At 47.1% G+C, this 16,406-nt stretch overlaps 1 protein-coding gene across 1 annotated transcript; it reads right to left on the bottom strand.

Annotated features, from left to right (window-relative positions):
* Positions 1–1,276: 1,276 nt before the first annotated feature.
* Positions 1,277–15,581, bottom strand: LOC101599061 (CMRF35-like molecule 5). Its single transcript, XM_045159754.1, has 4 exons — positions 15,457–15,581; positions 10,835–11,170; positions 4,627–4,744; positions 1,277–1,437 (listed from the first exon to the last, which is right to left on the bottom strand). The coding sequence occupies exons 1-4, from the start codon at positions 15,491–15,493 to the stop codon at positions 1,293–1,295; spliced, it is 636 nt and encodes a 211-aa protein (XP_045015689.1). The 5' UTR covers positions 15,494–15,581; the 3' UTR covers positions 1,277–1,292.
* Between the last annotated feature and the right edge of the window lie 825 nt (positions 15,582–16,406).

The raw sequence follows: 16,406 nt of genomic DNA, 5'->3' as shown, positions 1-16,406 counted from the left end.
GGCACAGTTGGCCTTACTGTGCAAGCATCCACAGTGGGTTCAGGATGTCTTGGCTCTCTGCTTCCAGCTCCTGCATGTGCATGTGTTTGAATGGAAACAGGGCATTGCCATAGAGCTGTTGAGGAAGGGCAGCTAGCTCCATTGTTTAAAGTGAGGGGTACGTACAGCTCAATGTAGGTGAGGGTCCCAGGTTGCTAGGCGTATTGTTAGGAAAGGGGTGTGCACATTTCACTCAAGCCAAGGAGAGTCCCAGGTTGCTAAGAAATCCTTACGTTTGCCTGCCTTGCGGTGTCTGATGTGTGGGATGCTCTATAGTCCCCAGAACATGCGGCTTCTCTCCCATATGCCCCTAAATGAGAACAGTGGCTGACTGCTCCAAAGAGGAAGAACTTAGAGACGTTCGCAGGAAGGACGAAGACACAGAAGAGGTGATGTCCCTCCTCTTCATTCGTGCAGGTGCAGGAGGCAAACAATAGGTCTGACTCCATGCTTTCCCTCCTTATAACAGAAGGCCACCACCAATTTGATAAGCCCGGGCTTCTGCTCACCTGCAGACTCAGATCTTCACTTGTACCTGAACGCTTGCCATACCAGAGTTTCCTTCAGTTGTGGTCTTCAAGGGGCCTAGGATGTGGAAATCCTTCATTGGTTGGAGCTCAGAATCCCATGTAATACAAAAGAAAACCCTATGAATGTTGCAGGTGATCCAAAGACTTGAGATTACATGTGTCCTCCAAGGAACAGGGGCTCTAGGCAGAAACGTATCTTCAGCTTATTTATTTATTTATTTATTTATTTTAAAATTATTTATTTATTTATTTGAGAGCGATAGACACAGAGAGAAAGACAGATAGAGGGAGAGAGAGAGAATGGGCGCGCCAGGGCTTCCAGCCTCTGCAAACGAACTCCAGACGCGTGCGCCCCCTTGTGCATCTGGCTAACGTGGGTCCTGGGGAACCAAGCCTGAACCAGGGTCCTTAGGCTTCACAGGCAAGCGCTTAACCGCTAAGCCATCTCTCCAGCCCTTATTTATTATTTTTACCGGAGGTCTTCAGAGGAAGAAAGGTCCAGGCTACACAGGCCCCAGGGGCTGTGCAGGGAGGAGGGCAGAGAGTTCCTGATCCCAGGTGTCACTGCTACAGGAGTGGAGATTGGTATCTTGTCAGCGAAGCCAGGCCACATTGCCTCGGAACCGTGGTCACTGCGCTTCACAGACGTATTCCCTCCCAGAAACGTTGCTGTCTTCTATGCAGCGTGTTTCCCTCTGGACAGGACGCTGACGGGCATCGGGACTACTGGTTCTCACCAGGCCCATTCAGTTTTGCCTCAGAGCATGTCTGAGGCCTGTTCACCCAGAGGACAGCACTGAGCATGCTCAGGAGCAGGGGCAGCTCCAGGAACACCAGGATCTGGAAGAAGACGCTGTTTAGCGGGGACCTGCAGGAGACAAAGGGGACAGGCCATCAGCTGCCAGCGGGGGCGGAGGTCTCAGCTCCCCCTGTGCCCGCATCCTAGATTCCGAGGGTCGTATAAGGACAAGCTGGGATCACCCTAGGACGAACCCCTTGGAGGGGGGCCAGCTGGCTAAGCCCAGCCCCCAGTAAGCTTGGCTCGACAAGTCACCTCCATTTCTTTTGGATTACCCTCCTGGCCTGGAGCTGGCCTCCCATAATTCCCTATCATCCTCTCTCCTTTGCAGCCAGGCTGAGAGCTTTGCTCTTCTGTCCCTTTTGGCCTCGCACTCTTCAGACAGATGACCCCCCGACCCTCACTGCTGCCTGTGATGGAGCAGATGTCTCAGCATTGAAGGCTTCTGGGATCGCACACGTGTGCTGGGGACGGTTGACCTCGACCTTGACGCTTTCCCCGCAGATTGACACCTGGTGCTGCGGTTGTTTCTGTTCGCCTGTTGCCTTTGATGGGTCTGAGAGACCCTAAATAGGATTGACCTCCTGTCCCCACCTCCCGCCACCCTCCACACCCTTCCCACGTGTGAGGGGTTGAATCACACGTTCCCCGTAAACTATGTGTTCTGAATGCTCGGTCCCCAGCTGATGGCCATTTGGGAGGTGGAGCTTTGCTGGAGGAGGTGTGTTCCTGGGGGCAGGCTGAGGGGTGTCAGAGCCAGCTCCCCCTTGCAAGAAGTTGGCTCGCTCTCCTGCTGCTGTTTTCCACCTGCTGTGACAGAGGTGATGTCCAGACTCTGTCATGCCATGTTGTCCCCTGCCATCATGGAACTTCCCCTTGAGACTATAAACCAAAATAAAAACTGCCCCCCCACCACCACCATCAGCTGCTTTTGGTCAGGTGCTTTGTCCCAGCAGCAAGCAAGCAGGTAACTACAACAGCAGGTCTCTAAAACCCTCCTTGGACCATCCTTGTTTTCTCCCTTAGCCCAGCGGGAGGCCACCGGCAGCTCGTGGATCGCGGGGACAATCTAAAGCACACACGGCTCCAGATGCCAAATGAGGCAGGTTGGAGTCAATGCATTCCTGGAAGATGGAGGAGAGCCCACTTAGCAGGCCCCACATCACATGACCTGAAATGCCCCCAAGGATTGAGCTCTGAGAACTGAAGTTCCCCCAAAGCGCCACATCTACTTTCAGACGGATTGATCAAAGCCAAATTACCTCCGGTTACTTTAAGTCCTTTCATAGCTATCTATTGCCCATCTCTGGGTCTGACCTAACATTTTGGTGACCTTCAGGGAATCAAGTGAAACCTTTCTGAAATCTGCTCACGGACTCCAAGATTTCACCAACTCCAAGGCCAAGAACGTCATCAGATAACATCTAAAGCCTGTAACATAGGTTTCCCGGTTTTGCTGTAACCTGCCCCCCCCTGATGTTTTTGAAAGGTATTTGCAAGTGCTTTACTTGTTAATACATTGGAACATGGAATTTGGGGCACTTTGAATCTGTATTCTGGGTCAAGTTCACTCATATTTGGCTCCAAATTATCCCTTGCCCCCAAGGTGAGAGCTGTGTGTTTTGGGGTGACGGCTCTTTCCCATGCTCCGTACTCTCCGGGGCTCTCCACCATACCTCTGAGCCTCTGATTCTTTGTTCCCTAACAACGAACGAATGTCCATTTGCACAAAAGCACTTCCCGAGCATTATGAGGAGAAAAAAAAAACATAAAAAGAAGAAGAAACAAGGTCAGGTGGTGATGCCTGCCCACAACCCCAGCACTTGGGAGGCAGAGGAGGAAGGACCCGGAGTACAAGGCCGCTCCCAGCTACATGGCAAGCTCATGGCCAGTCTAGGCGACAGGAGGCCTTGCCTGGATTAAAAAAGGAAAGAAAGGAAGGAGTCATCAAGCTAGCCAAGGAGGGTACTTCAGACATACTTGCTGAACTCAAGACTGAGGCAATAGGGAGAACAGAGTGTTAGGATGGAATGGAGTCACCAAAGACAGCAGGATGGGGACAGACACAGGGAGTGGGTCATCCACATTCCTCAAGAAACCACCCAGCCATTATCCCTTCCTTGCCTACCAATGCCCCAGGTCTAGGTTTCCTGCCCCCTTATCTCTCACCTGGTCACCTCTGGTCTCACAGCCTATGACTAATGTAAAGAACAACGGAGTTCCTTCCCTTCCTCGCCTTCCCCCAGCTGAAGAGCTCTGTATAACGCATCATCTGGAACCTCAAAGCCGACTGCTCCGCTCTGGAGAGTCAGTCCTGGCAGCTCGTGTCCCCCCCGCCCCCCGCCCCCGAATAAAAGCTTCCATCTTTGCCTCAGAGTGGTCTCCGTGGTCTTGGTCACTCCCGAACTTTACACAGAGTAGATGGGAAAGGTGACTGGACAAGATCCAAGGGAGAGGCAGTTCTGGGGGAAGAGCTAGAGAGATAAACAGACTTCCTCCTCAGCTGTAGGGGAAGCAAGGAGTTCTGTGGCTCAGCTGTGGCCTTGAGCTCCAGGCTGGACTAAAGCAGGCTGTGATGGAATTCACTAGCAACAGGGTGCTGGCAGCTAGGAATCCCTCAGGGTACTTTCAAGGGCGACAAGCATTAGACTGGCTCACCACATCCACAGGCTGAAGCACCTGAACTTCTGGCTCTCCGCTCCCCCGCCCCTCTGCACACCCCATCCCACCTGGGCACTTGGGAGAGGTGAGTTGGAACAATGAGATTGGCTCTTCGACAGGAGCCCAAGGTTTATGGAAGGAGATTCCCTAGAAGCCAAACTGTGACACCGTGTCCTATCCCCGAGGAATGCAGAGGGGACACACTGTCTCTTCTGCCACCCAGGTGGTGATTTTGCTTCCATGGAGCTGAAGCTTAGACAGGAAGTCTTACTGCACTCCAAGGTAAACCGTGGCTGGGGATGCTCACCTCAGTCTTTAACGTCAGAATATTCCATTATGGGACTCTAGCCTAAGAGACCCCTTCAAGATAGTTACTCGGTTGAACAAATAAAGATTATGGAGGGTCTGGTCAATTTGGATACCCAGACAACCAAGCTATACTATTTAGTATAAGTGTCTTCCATGTTAGCAAGGACTGATGTTCGTCTGAACTTGGGAATCCCTGGCCATCTTGTGTTGTATGTGGAGGTCCCTCCCAGAAGAGAAGCCCTAGGGCCAGCTCAATGGGAAAGAGCTGCTGGACCCACCACAGCTTACCCCGTGGGCGGACTGGTTTGAGCTGCTGGTTCATTGCTGCTGCTGGTCTCGGTTGCTGGCGATGTGGAAGTCAGACCTCTTGCCGTGGATGTCACCAGTGAGTCTGAAATTCCTGTGACTAAACATACAAAATGGAACGTTATGTAGTTCACTCCTTCCACATTCAGTCCAGCTCTGGGGGTGGCCTGAAGGTTCCTCCACCTAGGAATGAAGGAGCTCGGCCTTTGCTTACCAAGCCTCTCTAGTGAGCGTCCAAAATGTTATTTCCTTTCTAAAAAAAAACGTGATGTTAGACTAGAGAGATGGCTTAGTGGTTAAGCGCTTGCCTGTGAAGCCTAAGGACCCCAGTTTGAGGCTCGATTCCCCAGGACCCACATTTGCCAGATCCACAAGGGAGCGCACACATCTGGAGTTCGTTTTCAGTGGCTGGAGGCCCTGGCGCGCCCATTCTCTCTCTCTCTCTTTGCCTCTTTCTCTCTCTGCCACTCTCAAATAAATAAAAATTAAAAAAAATTTTAAAGTGATGTTATGACCAAATGAAAAACTACGAAGAGCAAACTACTAAATCAGTTTACAGGAGCTATGGTCAGAGTATTTGTGTATCCCCAAATTTGTATGCTGAACCCTAATCATTGAAGCAATAGTATTATAAAGCAGAGTGCTTGAAAGGTGACCAGCTACTGAGGGATCTGCCCTCACGAATGGGTCAACTGCCTTTGTAAAGGAAGGTCTAGAGAGCTACACAGCTCCTTCTACCATGTCAGGACAGCGTGGAAAGGAGTCACCCACGAGACTGAACAAGAGCTAACCACACACTCAATCTGCTGGTGCTTTGATCATAGACTTCCCAGCCTCCTGAGCCAGAAGAAATAAAGCTCTGTTTTGGTTTGTGGGATTTTTTTACGTGTGAACAGAGAGAGAGGGCATGTATGTATAAGCACTCCAGGACCTCTTGCCACTGAAAACTCCAGATTCATGCGCCACTTTGTGCATCAGGTCCACGAGCTTTGCAAGCAAGCACCTTTAACCGCTGCATCATTCCCCAGCCCAAACTTAGGTTTTAATGAGCTGTCTAGGTCACAATAATTTCTTATAGTAATAAGACAATTGAAGGCTAATGCAGTTGTTTAATTGTAAATGTATGTCCCCCATAGCCTGAGGTGTTTATTTTATCAAGATTAAGCTTCCAGGGGCTGGAGAGATGACTCAGGGGTTAAGACACTATCCTGAAATGCCTAACCACCTGCACGTTCAATTCTCCAGTACCCACGGAAAGCCAGATGCACAAAGTGGTGTTTTCAGTGGCTAGAGGCCCTGGTGCACCCATTCTTCCCACCCCCTGTCTCTTGCTTTTTGTAAATAAATAAAATATATTTTTTAAAAGATTAAACTTCCTGGGCTGGAGAGATGGCTTAGCGGTTAAGCGCTTGCCTGTGAACCCTAAGGACCCCGGTTCGAGGCTCGGTTCCCCAGGTCCCACGTTATCCAGATGCACAAGGGGGTGCACGTGTCTGGAGTTCATTTGCAGCGGCTAGAAGCCCTGGTGCGCCCACTCTCCTCTCTCTCTCTCTGCCTCTTTCTCTCTTTGTCGCTCTCAAATAAATAAATAAAAATAAAAACAAAAAAATTGTTTTAAAGATTAAACTTCCTATTTAGTTTTCAGGAAGGCAATCCCTGCTGGAGGACCCCAGGGGAGGGGGGGGGAGACAGTAGATCTCGAGTCCAGCCTTACTGGGTGTGTCCCCAGTCAGCTTGTGCTTGCTGGTGTTGGTTGTTTCTTGTCCAGCGCAGGTAAGGGTCCCGGCCATTAAGGGTTAAAATGGGCCTGAGCTGCCAGGCAAGCTAAGGGCCCCTGGGGCTATAGGAGACCACTCCCTCTCCACACCCAGGGTATCTGGACATCCTGAACTTAGGCTTTGCCCATAGCCCTGTGACCTTGGGCCAGTTGCCTAGGAAACTGCTTATCAGCCAGCAGCCTTCACCCAGCCCATCCCCCTGCGACCCTCTTCCCGCCACTATGGAGATTCCCTGACTCTCTCCCTACATGCTGGAATGAAGGCTCCTAGGCATCGGCAGGCAACCTTTGAACCCACCAATCCCCTTAGGACCCTCTTCCCAGTCTCCCTCAACTGCTTATACAAACTCAGTCCCTTAACAAATAAACAAGCTACTCTCTGAAGTCGTCTCCTGGGTGTGCTTCCCATCCTGCTCACGTCTGCTCAAGACCCTGCTCTCCACGGTTGCCTGGATGCCTTCGGGGAACCATGGCCCCAAGGATCCAGGACCCACGGTTTCTGCTGTGTGTTGTGGCTATATGATGGCATGAGCCGGCTTCCTCCACCATGATGAAGCATCGTCCCTTGGAGGCTAGAGGCCCGAAATAAACCCTTTTCCTCCCGTAAGCTGTTCCCAGTTGGGTGTTTGTTTCAGTCATGAGTAGGTAACTACAACAGCTGCTAAAACAATGCTTCATGGGAAGTTTAGAGCACTGAAAATCCCATGTTTGAGCAGAAAACAGGAGCAGGCGTGGTGGTGGACATCTGTGATCCCAGAACCTGAGGCTGAGGCTGAGGCAGGGGACTGAGAGTTGGAGGTTCCATAGTGAGTCTCTATCTCAGGGAGGAGGAGGAAGTCTCAAGTCAAGTGCCTTAGCTTAGGAAGATAGAAAAAGAAAATACAATTAAATCCAGGGTAAGTGCCTGAAAGGAGGTAACAATGATCGCGTTGGGGGAAAAAAAAATAAATTAAATAGAAAACAAAAGGAAAAAGAAATAAAGGAAGAAAGAAGGAAAAAAAACAATCAAATGAAACATGATTTTTGTGTGAAAATAAGATACTGGAAAACTTCTGTTAAGGCTAACCTGATAAGATATAAATTACTATTATAGGTGAGGAAAATCTTATATGTTATTACCATAGATTTTCTCCCATGTGTGATATGTGTGGTGTTTTTTGTTTGTTTGTTTGTTTGTTTGTTTGTTTGTTTGTTTTGTTTTTCAAGGTAGGGTCTCACTGTAGCCCAGGCTGGCCTGGAATTCACTATGGAGTCTCAGGCTGGCCTCAAGCTCACGGCAATCCTCCTACCTCTGCCTCCCGAGTGCTGGGATTAAAGGCGTGCGCCACCACGCCTGGCTGTGTGGTGTTTTTTTGTATGTGACTGTGTGTGTGTGTGTGTGTGTGTGTGTGTGTGTGTGTGCGTGCGCGTGCATGCAGGTGTACCCACTGTGCGTGCATATGGAGGCCAGAGGAGGTCCACAGCTGTCTTCCTCTTCCACCATCGTTCATCAGCACTATTTCCTTTAGACAGAATTTCTCTCTGCATATAAGGTTGTAGTTTTCGCAAGCCCCAGTGTCTGGGCTCTGTTCCCCATAGCACTGGGGTTACAGATGTGTGTGGCTATGCCCAGCTGTTGATGTGGGCCCCCAGGAATCAAATTCCGGCGGCCCCAGGCCCCTCCACACTCTTGTGCTTGCAGCAAGCAGTCCTATCTGCAAAGCCTTCGCACCAGCCCCGCAACAGATTTCACAGATGCTAAGAGAATAACAACGGAATATTATATATAGCTTCCATGTCAATATACTCACCAAGTTACATGAAATGAAAAAAAAAACCTTGAAAGGCACAAACTACCCAAATCACTCAGGAATCAAAAGATAACTGAGGAGCTGGAGAGTTGGCTTAGCAGTTAAAGTACTTGCCTGCAAAGCCTAAGGACCTATCTAGGTTTGACCTCAGGTTTGACTCCTCAGAATCCATGTAAGCCAGATACACAATGTGACACACACATATGGCTATTTCAGTGGCTAGAGGGCCTGGCATGCCAATTTTGTTTCTCCCTCGCTTTCTTTCTCTCTCTCTCTCTCTCATAAAAAAGATAACTGAAAATTTTCCACAGCTATTGTTGAAGCCAAACGTGTTCTTGAAAACTATCCTACAAAGGAAACAGCAGACTCACATAGTAGTGAGTTCTACCAAAAATTTAAAGACCAAGCAATACCAATTCTATGAAACGCTTCCAGAAATCAGAAGTCTATGAGGTCATCATAACCCGATACAAAATCTAGACCAACACACGTAAAGAGCTGGACATGGCCACACACAGTTATAACCCCAGGCCATGTGTGCCTGTAATCCGAGAACACACGTGCCTGACACTCCAGTCCTGTGGGAGTAGAGACTAGGGAACTGCCTGGGCTCATGGAAAACAGCAGCTGTAGGCTCAGGGAGAGAATGCCTCAAGGAAATACATGGACACGCCCAGAGGACACCCAGTGAATTCCTCTGGTCTCTGTATTGTGTTGCTCCTGCAGCTCACACAACTGCACAAACACACATACCATCCATGCACATGCAAAGAAACAAAAAGATCTATAGAAAACATATACACATGTGAGGAGCTAAATGCCCTCTTGCTTACTCCAGGATTGACATAAGGTTGACTTCTTCCCCCACTTCTCTTCAACCTTGTCTTAGAATTTCTAGCCAGGTAAGAAAAAGAAACACAGGGCATCCAGATTGGATGAAGAAATCAAGCTGTCTTTGGTAGCAGACATGATGGTCTATGTAAAAAGTCCTTAAAGTCTGTGTGTGAGAGAGAAAGAGAGAGAGAGAACTTTCCACATAAGTAGAGACAGGACCAAAGTTCTGAGGGAAGATTTGTAGTGTTTGCCCCACTGCCTCCTCTGCACACAACCCCTTTCCAGGGCTCAAATGGTACATCTGAGGCCGTCACAGATCAGTCTGGAGTCCCCAGGAAGTCTCAGAGCATCAGAGTAGAGAAGAAGAAGAGTGGACTGTCTTCTCCTTTTCTAGCAAAACTTTAACAGTAATGGGTTCAAGGTCTCTGATTCCTCACTCTCAGCTTGGATCTCCTGAAATTTCTTAGCCACCCTCACATTGGAAAGGAATACAGAATATCTAGACTTTGCTTAAGGACTCTGCCTCCATCTGTACCTGATGAGTTGAAGGATAAGAGTCAGCTTTCCTTTGAAAGTGCCAAAGTGAATCACACTGACCTCAAAGACCAAACTGGAGGTTCCACTGTAGTGTGCTTACCATTGTGGCATGATTATCATTGCAGTGTGATTACTATTGCAGTGTGATTGTCATTGTAGTGTGATTATTACTATAATGTGATTACCACTGTAGTGTGATTATTGCTATAATGTGATTACCATTGCAGTGTGATTGTCATTGTAGTGTGATTATTGCTATAATGTGATTGCCATTGCAGTGTGATTGTCTTTGTGGTATGATTATTGCTATAATGTGATTACCATTGCAATGTGATTGTCATTGTAGTGTGATTATTGCTATAATGTGATTGCCATTGCAGTGTGATTGTCTTTGTGGTGTGATTATTGCTATAATGTGATTACCATTGCAGTGTGATTGTCATTGTAGTGTGATTATTGCTATAATGTGATTACCATTTCAGTGTAATTGTCATTGTAGTGTGATTATTGCTATAATGTGATTACCATTGCAGTGTGATTGTCATTGTAGTGTGATTATTGCTATAATGTGATTACCATTGTAGTGTGATTGTCATTGTAGTGTGACTATTGCTATAATGTGATTACCATTGCAGTGTGATTGTCTTTGTGGTGTGATTATGGCTATAATGTGATTACCATTGCAGTGTGATTGTCTTTGTGGTGTGATTATTGCTATAATGTGATTGCCATTGCAGTGTGATTATCATTGTAGTGTGATTATTACTATAATGTGATTACCATTGTAGTGTGATTGTCATTGTGGTGTGATTATTACTATAATGTGATTACCATTGCAGTGTGATTGTCATTGTGGTGTGGTTACCATTGTAGTGTGATTACCTTTGTAGTGTGATTACCATTATAATGTGATTGTGATTGTAATGCAATTATCACTGTAGTGTGATTATCAGGCTTGTAGGTTCCCAGGAGGTTATGGCTGGAGCTAACAGTAGAGTACTTGTCTAGGATACACATGGCCCAGGGCTCCATTCTTAGCACCACAAAAAAGAACTAATGACGGGCAGGACATTAAGTCAGTCTGATGTCTCTGGAATCCCTCTTTGTCTCAAGTTCTCTCACCCTCATACACATGGCCACGGGCTGGGGGTTAGGAGCCTCGCTTTTATTGCTTAGGGAAGGAAAAGATGGGTCTCTGCAACCATCATCCTCAACACAGTGGTCACGTGGTACATGAGGGAAGAGTTCTTACCTGGGTCAATGACCACATTAACTTCAAACCCGGGATCCACTCCAGTTCTCTCAATCCCACACCAGTAAGTGCCAGCATCACTTCTCCTGAGATTCTCCATGGTTACTGTAAACACAAGGCTTTTCTGATTGTCCTTGATGGACACTCGATCCTTCTTCACCAACTGCTCTGAATTGGTTGTGACAAGGGTCCTGCAGCTTTTCCAATCAGGTCCTTGGCACCAGTACTTCGTGTAGGTCTTCCAGCTTGAGCCATAATGACACTTCACGATCAAGGAGCCCTTCTCTTGGCCTATCACCAGCTTGGGACCAGTGGGATTCTGAACAGAGGAACAGCCTGAAAAATACAAATCCATGAATCTCTCACCTCCCACCCAGTCCTGTGCAGGAGGGTTCTAAATCCAAGTGCATCCTGACTTAAATAACAATCAAGAAGGAATGCCCCTCCCTAGACAGACCCACTGCCCTTCACCATTCCATGAGCCAAAAGTGGCAGGAAAATGTCTGAAGAGCATGGTCACAGCTCTCAGAAGAAACAGAAGTAATGACTAGGAGCTGCTCTAGCTTCTGGCATCCACCTCTCTTCAGCCCCCAATGCCAATTCATGGATATTTCTGTTTTGTTTTGTTTTCGAGATAGGGTCTTGCTCTAGTCCAGGCTGACCTCAAATTCACTGTGTAGTCAGTCTCAGGGTGTCTTTGAACTCATGGCGATCCTCCTACCTCTTCCTCCCAAGGGATTAAAGGTATGTGCCATCACACCCAGCTATGTATATTTCAAGGAGTGTCTTTTTACAACCATCCTTGTGTTGTGTCAGTCTGCAAAGGAAGTAGCAGATGACCACGGAGGACATGATGCAACCTCCATTCTCAGTACTGATGTTGCTCCTCATGGTTCAGGTGGTCTGTGGTGGGTGAGCAGTAAGCCACCCTGAAGCAATGACTTGGACGTTGACCACAACAATGACACCATCTGGTCTGTATGAGCTGCAGGACTCATAGCACACAGATCCTATTGTCTCCATCAATTATTTGTAAATCTGTAGTCTAACATTCCTCGTAAGGGCTGGCGATGTAGCTCAGTTGATAGAGTGCTTGTCCAGCATGCATCAAGCCCTGGGTTTGAACCCCAGCACTGCAAAAACTGGGTATGGTGGGTGCACGTCTGTAATCCCAAGAGATAGAAGTTTTCAGTCATTTTCGCTGGGCGTGGCGCATGCCTTTAATCCCAGCACTTGGGAGGCAGAGGTAGGAGGATTGCCTTGAGTGCCAGGCCACCTTGAAACTACATAGAAAATTCCAAGTCAGCCTGGGCTAGAGCGAGACCCTACCTCAAAACAACAATGTTCTCAGTCGTTTTGGGCTACATGGTATAATTCAAGGCCAACCTGGGCTATCTGAGACTTTGTATCAGAAAAAAAAATTTTACTAAGAGATAACTTTGAAGATAAAAGCAGATCAACTTCAGGTACACACAGAAACCTACCCATTCTCTTTCCTCCTGTAGTTTATAAACCCTGTGGAGATAATTCTAGAGTGAAAGGCTCAGATCTTATTGGCTCCTTTTTCAATTAATCTGCCCTGGGACAACTCCAGTTTTTCAGCTTCATCTTTTTCTTAGAGGAACTCAGACAAGGGAGAAATAGTTTAAATGAAATCTCTGAAGCAAAGTCTTTAAACTCAACCGACTAAAGGGATTCAGTGTACTTTTGTTTGTTTGTTTGTTTGTTTGTTTGTTTGTTTGTTTGTTTGTTTTGAGGTAGGGTCTCATTCTGGTCCAGATTGACCTGGAATTAACTATGTAGTCTCAGGGTGGCCTTGAACTCATGGCGATCCTCCTACCTCTGCCTCCCGAGTGCTGGGATTAAAGGCATGTGCCACCACGCCCAGCTGTTTGTTTGCTTTTGAGACAGGGTTTCACTCCAGCCCAGGCTGACCTGGAACTCTGTAGCTTCAGGCTGGCCTCAAACTCATGGTATTCCTCCTAAATGTTCCTCCAACCTCAGCCTCTTAATTGCTAGAATTAAAGGTGTGCACCTGGCTTGGATTCATTGTATTGTTTTAAATTTTTTGTTTATTTTTATTTATTTGAGAGCAATAGACAGAGAGAGAAAGAGGCAGATAGAAAGAGAGAGAATGGGGGCTGGAGAGATGGCTTAGCGGTTAAGCGCTTGCCTGTGAAGCCTAAGGACCCCGGTTCGAGGCTCGGTTCCCCAGGTCCCACGTTAGCCAGATGCACAAGGGGGCGCACGCGTCTGGAGTTCGTTTGCAGAGGCTGGAAGCCCTGGCGCGCCCATTCTCTCTCTCTCTCCCTCTATCTGTCTTTCTCTCTGTGTCTGTCGCTCTCAAATAAATAAATTTAAAAAAAAAAATTTAAAAAAAAAAAAAAAAGAAAGAGAGAGAATGGGCATGCCAGGGCCTCCAGCCACTGCAAACAAACTCTAGATGTGTGTACCCCCTTGTGCCTCTGGCTAACATGGGTCCTGGGGAACTGAGCCTTGAACTAGAGTCCTTAGGCTTCACAGGGAAGAGCTTAACTGCTAAACCATCTCTCCAGGCCTGGATTCAGTGTATTTTAACAAAAGTAAAAACAAAACTAAAATAAATCAAACTTGTGTGACATACAGCTACTTTCAAAACTGAAATTTTCACATCTCTATGCACACGCCTACATATATATGCACACATACACATAGGCCCACGTACACATACGCACACAAAGTAACTTCTTTGAAAAAGTTTGGCAATTCCCCTGAAGGATTAAACTGAGCTAACATATGGTTCAGTAATTATACTCCTAGACATATACTCAAGAGAAATAAAAACATATTCAGGGCTGGAGAGATGGCTAAATGGTTAAGGTGGTTGCCTGCAAAGCCAAAGGACCCAGGTTTGATTCCCCAGGACCCATGTTAGCCAGATGCCCAAGGGACACACGTGTCTGGGGTTCACTTGCAGTGGCTGGAGGCCCTGGCATGCCCATTCTCTCTCTCTCTCCTTCTTTCTCTGTCAAAGAAATAAGTAAATAAATAACTAAAATTTATTAAAAACATTTTCAACACAAAGGAAAGATTCATGAGCAGAATTTTTTTTTAAATTTTTTATTTATTTGAGAGCGTCAGACACAGAGAGAAAGACAGATAGAGGGAGAGAGAGAGAGAATGGGCGCGCCAGGGCTTCCAGCCTCTGCAAACGAACTCCAGACGCGTGCGCCCCCTTGTGCATCTGGCTAACATGGGACCTGGGGAACTGAGCCTCGAACCGGGGTTTTTAGGCTTCACAGGCAAGCGCTTAACCGCTAAGCCATCTCTCCAGCCCCATGAGCAGAATTTTTGACAACAACCCCATAGCTGGAAATGACCCAGTAATCCATCAGCTGCTGAATGGAGAAACAGAACGTTGACTATCCACAATGGAAAATTATTTGGTCATAAAAGAATGAAGTTCTTACATATCATAGATGACCTTGAAAATGTAATGCTTATTATGATTCCATTCATGTGACAACAGACAAATCCACAGAGATAAGAAAATAGACTAATGGATACTCAAGTCTGAGGTGAGAGGAGGTTAGGAGTGACTGCTAATTGGTTTGAAGTGTCTTTCCTTTCATAATTAACTAAAGCAAGCCAAGCATGGTGGTCTGGTATTTTGGCCTAGCCATGAGAAAGTAACTGATACAATGCAGGAAAGAAATAATTCAAAGAAGATTCACTACTCCTCCATGACTGAAAAGACTAGGTGTAGAAGGATCGTTGATCTCTACAACAAGCTCTATGTGTGACAGACCCCGTCTATAACACTCCAAATGCAGGGAAGCTGGAAACTTTTCCTTTAAGATCAGGAACACAGATGCCCAATCGCGTGAGTCTTCTTGAATATAGTATTGGGCACTCTTAGCCAGAATGATAGCACATGAAAAGAAAATAAAGGACATTCCAATAGAAAATATGGAAGTAAGCCGGGCGTGGTGGCGCACACCTTTAATCTCAGAGGCAGAGGTAAAAGGATCTCTGTAAGTTCAAGGCCAGCCTGAGTTCCAGGTTAGCCTGGGATAGAGTGAGATCCTTTCTTGAAAAAAAAAAAAATCAAACAAAAAAAGTTGAAAATGAAAATATGGAAGTAAAATGATTCCTGTATGTAGATGAAATGGTTTCATAAAGAAAAACGCAAGGATTCCCCCAAAATCCTATTAGAACCGATAACCAAATTCAGAAAGGTTGAAGGAAACTAAATCAACATACAAAACCCAGGAACTTTCTTGTTTATTATGTATTTATTTGCAAGCAAAAAGAAACAGAGAAGAGACAGACAGACAGACAGACAGACAGAGAATGTCAGGCCTCCAGCTACTGCAAACTGACACCAGATGTATGCACCACTTTGTGCATCTGGCTTTACATGAGTCCTGGGGAATTGAAACCTGGGTCATTAGGCTTTGCAGCAAGTGCCTTAACCACTTATTGACGAAGAAACCGAGAAAGCAATCCCATCCACAGCAGCTAACCAATGAATGATAATATTCCGAGAAATAAATTTTACCAGTGAATGACTCGTCTCTGTCTCCAGTCTTCTTGCTCTCCTGCTGCCATCCTGGGGTCTAGACCCCCTCACCCCCCCTTACCTGCGAGGAGGAGGAACAGCACAGAGACCAGCCACATGCTCCTGTCTCCTCTCCTGTCCTTGGCAGTGAGAGACTGGCAGTGCCCTTCAAGAACCTGGAGTCAGCTCTGGATGGAATGCCCAGAACTGCTTGAATCGCCTGTTGGTTGCTCTGTCCTACACCCCGACAGTGTTTGCAGCAACTTCCTAATTTTGCAGATTAGGGTACAGAGGATGTATAGCGTTTGTTGTTAAGACTGAGTTAAGTGTGTGGTGCAAGCTGTGTCCACACTTGTGTGTGCAAGGGAGTGAGCGGGTAGGGCATTAGGTAGAGTGGGGGAGATAGGAGGGGTGAAAGGAAGAGGAACCCAGGAACTGAGAGTCTGCTGAGCCCCACCCACTGCTCTGCTCAGGGCCCAGAGCCACTCGGCAGGGCAGGCCCGGCAGGCTAGGGAAGTGTGAGGCAGCAGAAGTCACTCTGGGCTCACTTTATTTTGTGTGTTTCCTCTTTTTTTCTTTTTTTTTTTAAGTTTTTATTTATTTATTTATTTATTTGAGAGTGACAGACACAGAGAGAAAGACAGATAGAGGGCTGGAGAGATGGCTTAGTGGTTAAGCGCTTGCCTGTGAAGCCTAAGGACCCCGGTTCGAGGCTCGGTTCCCCAGGTCCCACGTTAGCCAGATGCACAAGGGGGCGCACGCCTCTGGAGTTCGTTTGCAGAGGCTGGAAGCCCTGGCGCGCCCATTCTCCCTCCCTCCCTCTATCTGTCTTTCTTTTTTTTTTTAATTTTTTTTTTTATGTATTTATTTGAGAGCGACAGACACAGAGAGAAAGCGCTTAACCGCTATGCCATCTCTCCAGCCCGTGTTTCCTCTTTTGCACTATGTTCCCTTGGCTGCTGATCACTCGGTTAAATTGAAATGTAACACTTTCAGAGCCCTTTTCCAGTCACTCAGAGGGTCCCTCATCTT

The sequence above is a fragment of the Jaculus jaculus genome, chromosome 9, assembly GCF_020740685.1.
Source record: "Jaculus jaculus isolate mJacJac1 chromosome 9, mJacJac1.mat.Y.cur, whole genome shotgun sequence".
Lineage (NCBI taxonomy): Eukaryota > Metazoa > Chordata > Mammalia > Rodentia > Dipodidae > Jaculus > Jaculus jaculus.
The sequence above is the reverse complement of the archived record's forward strand: the minus strand, read 5'-3'. Positions and strand labels throughout refer to the sequence as shown.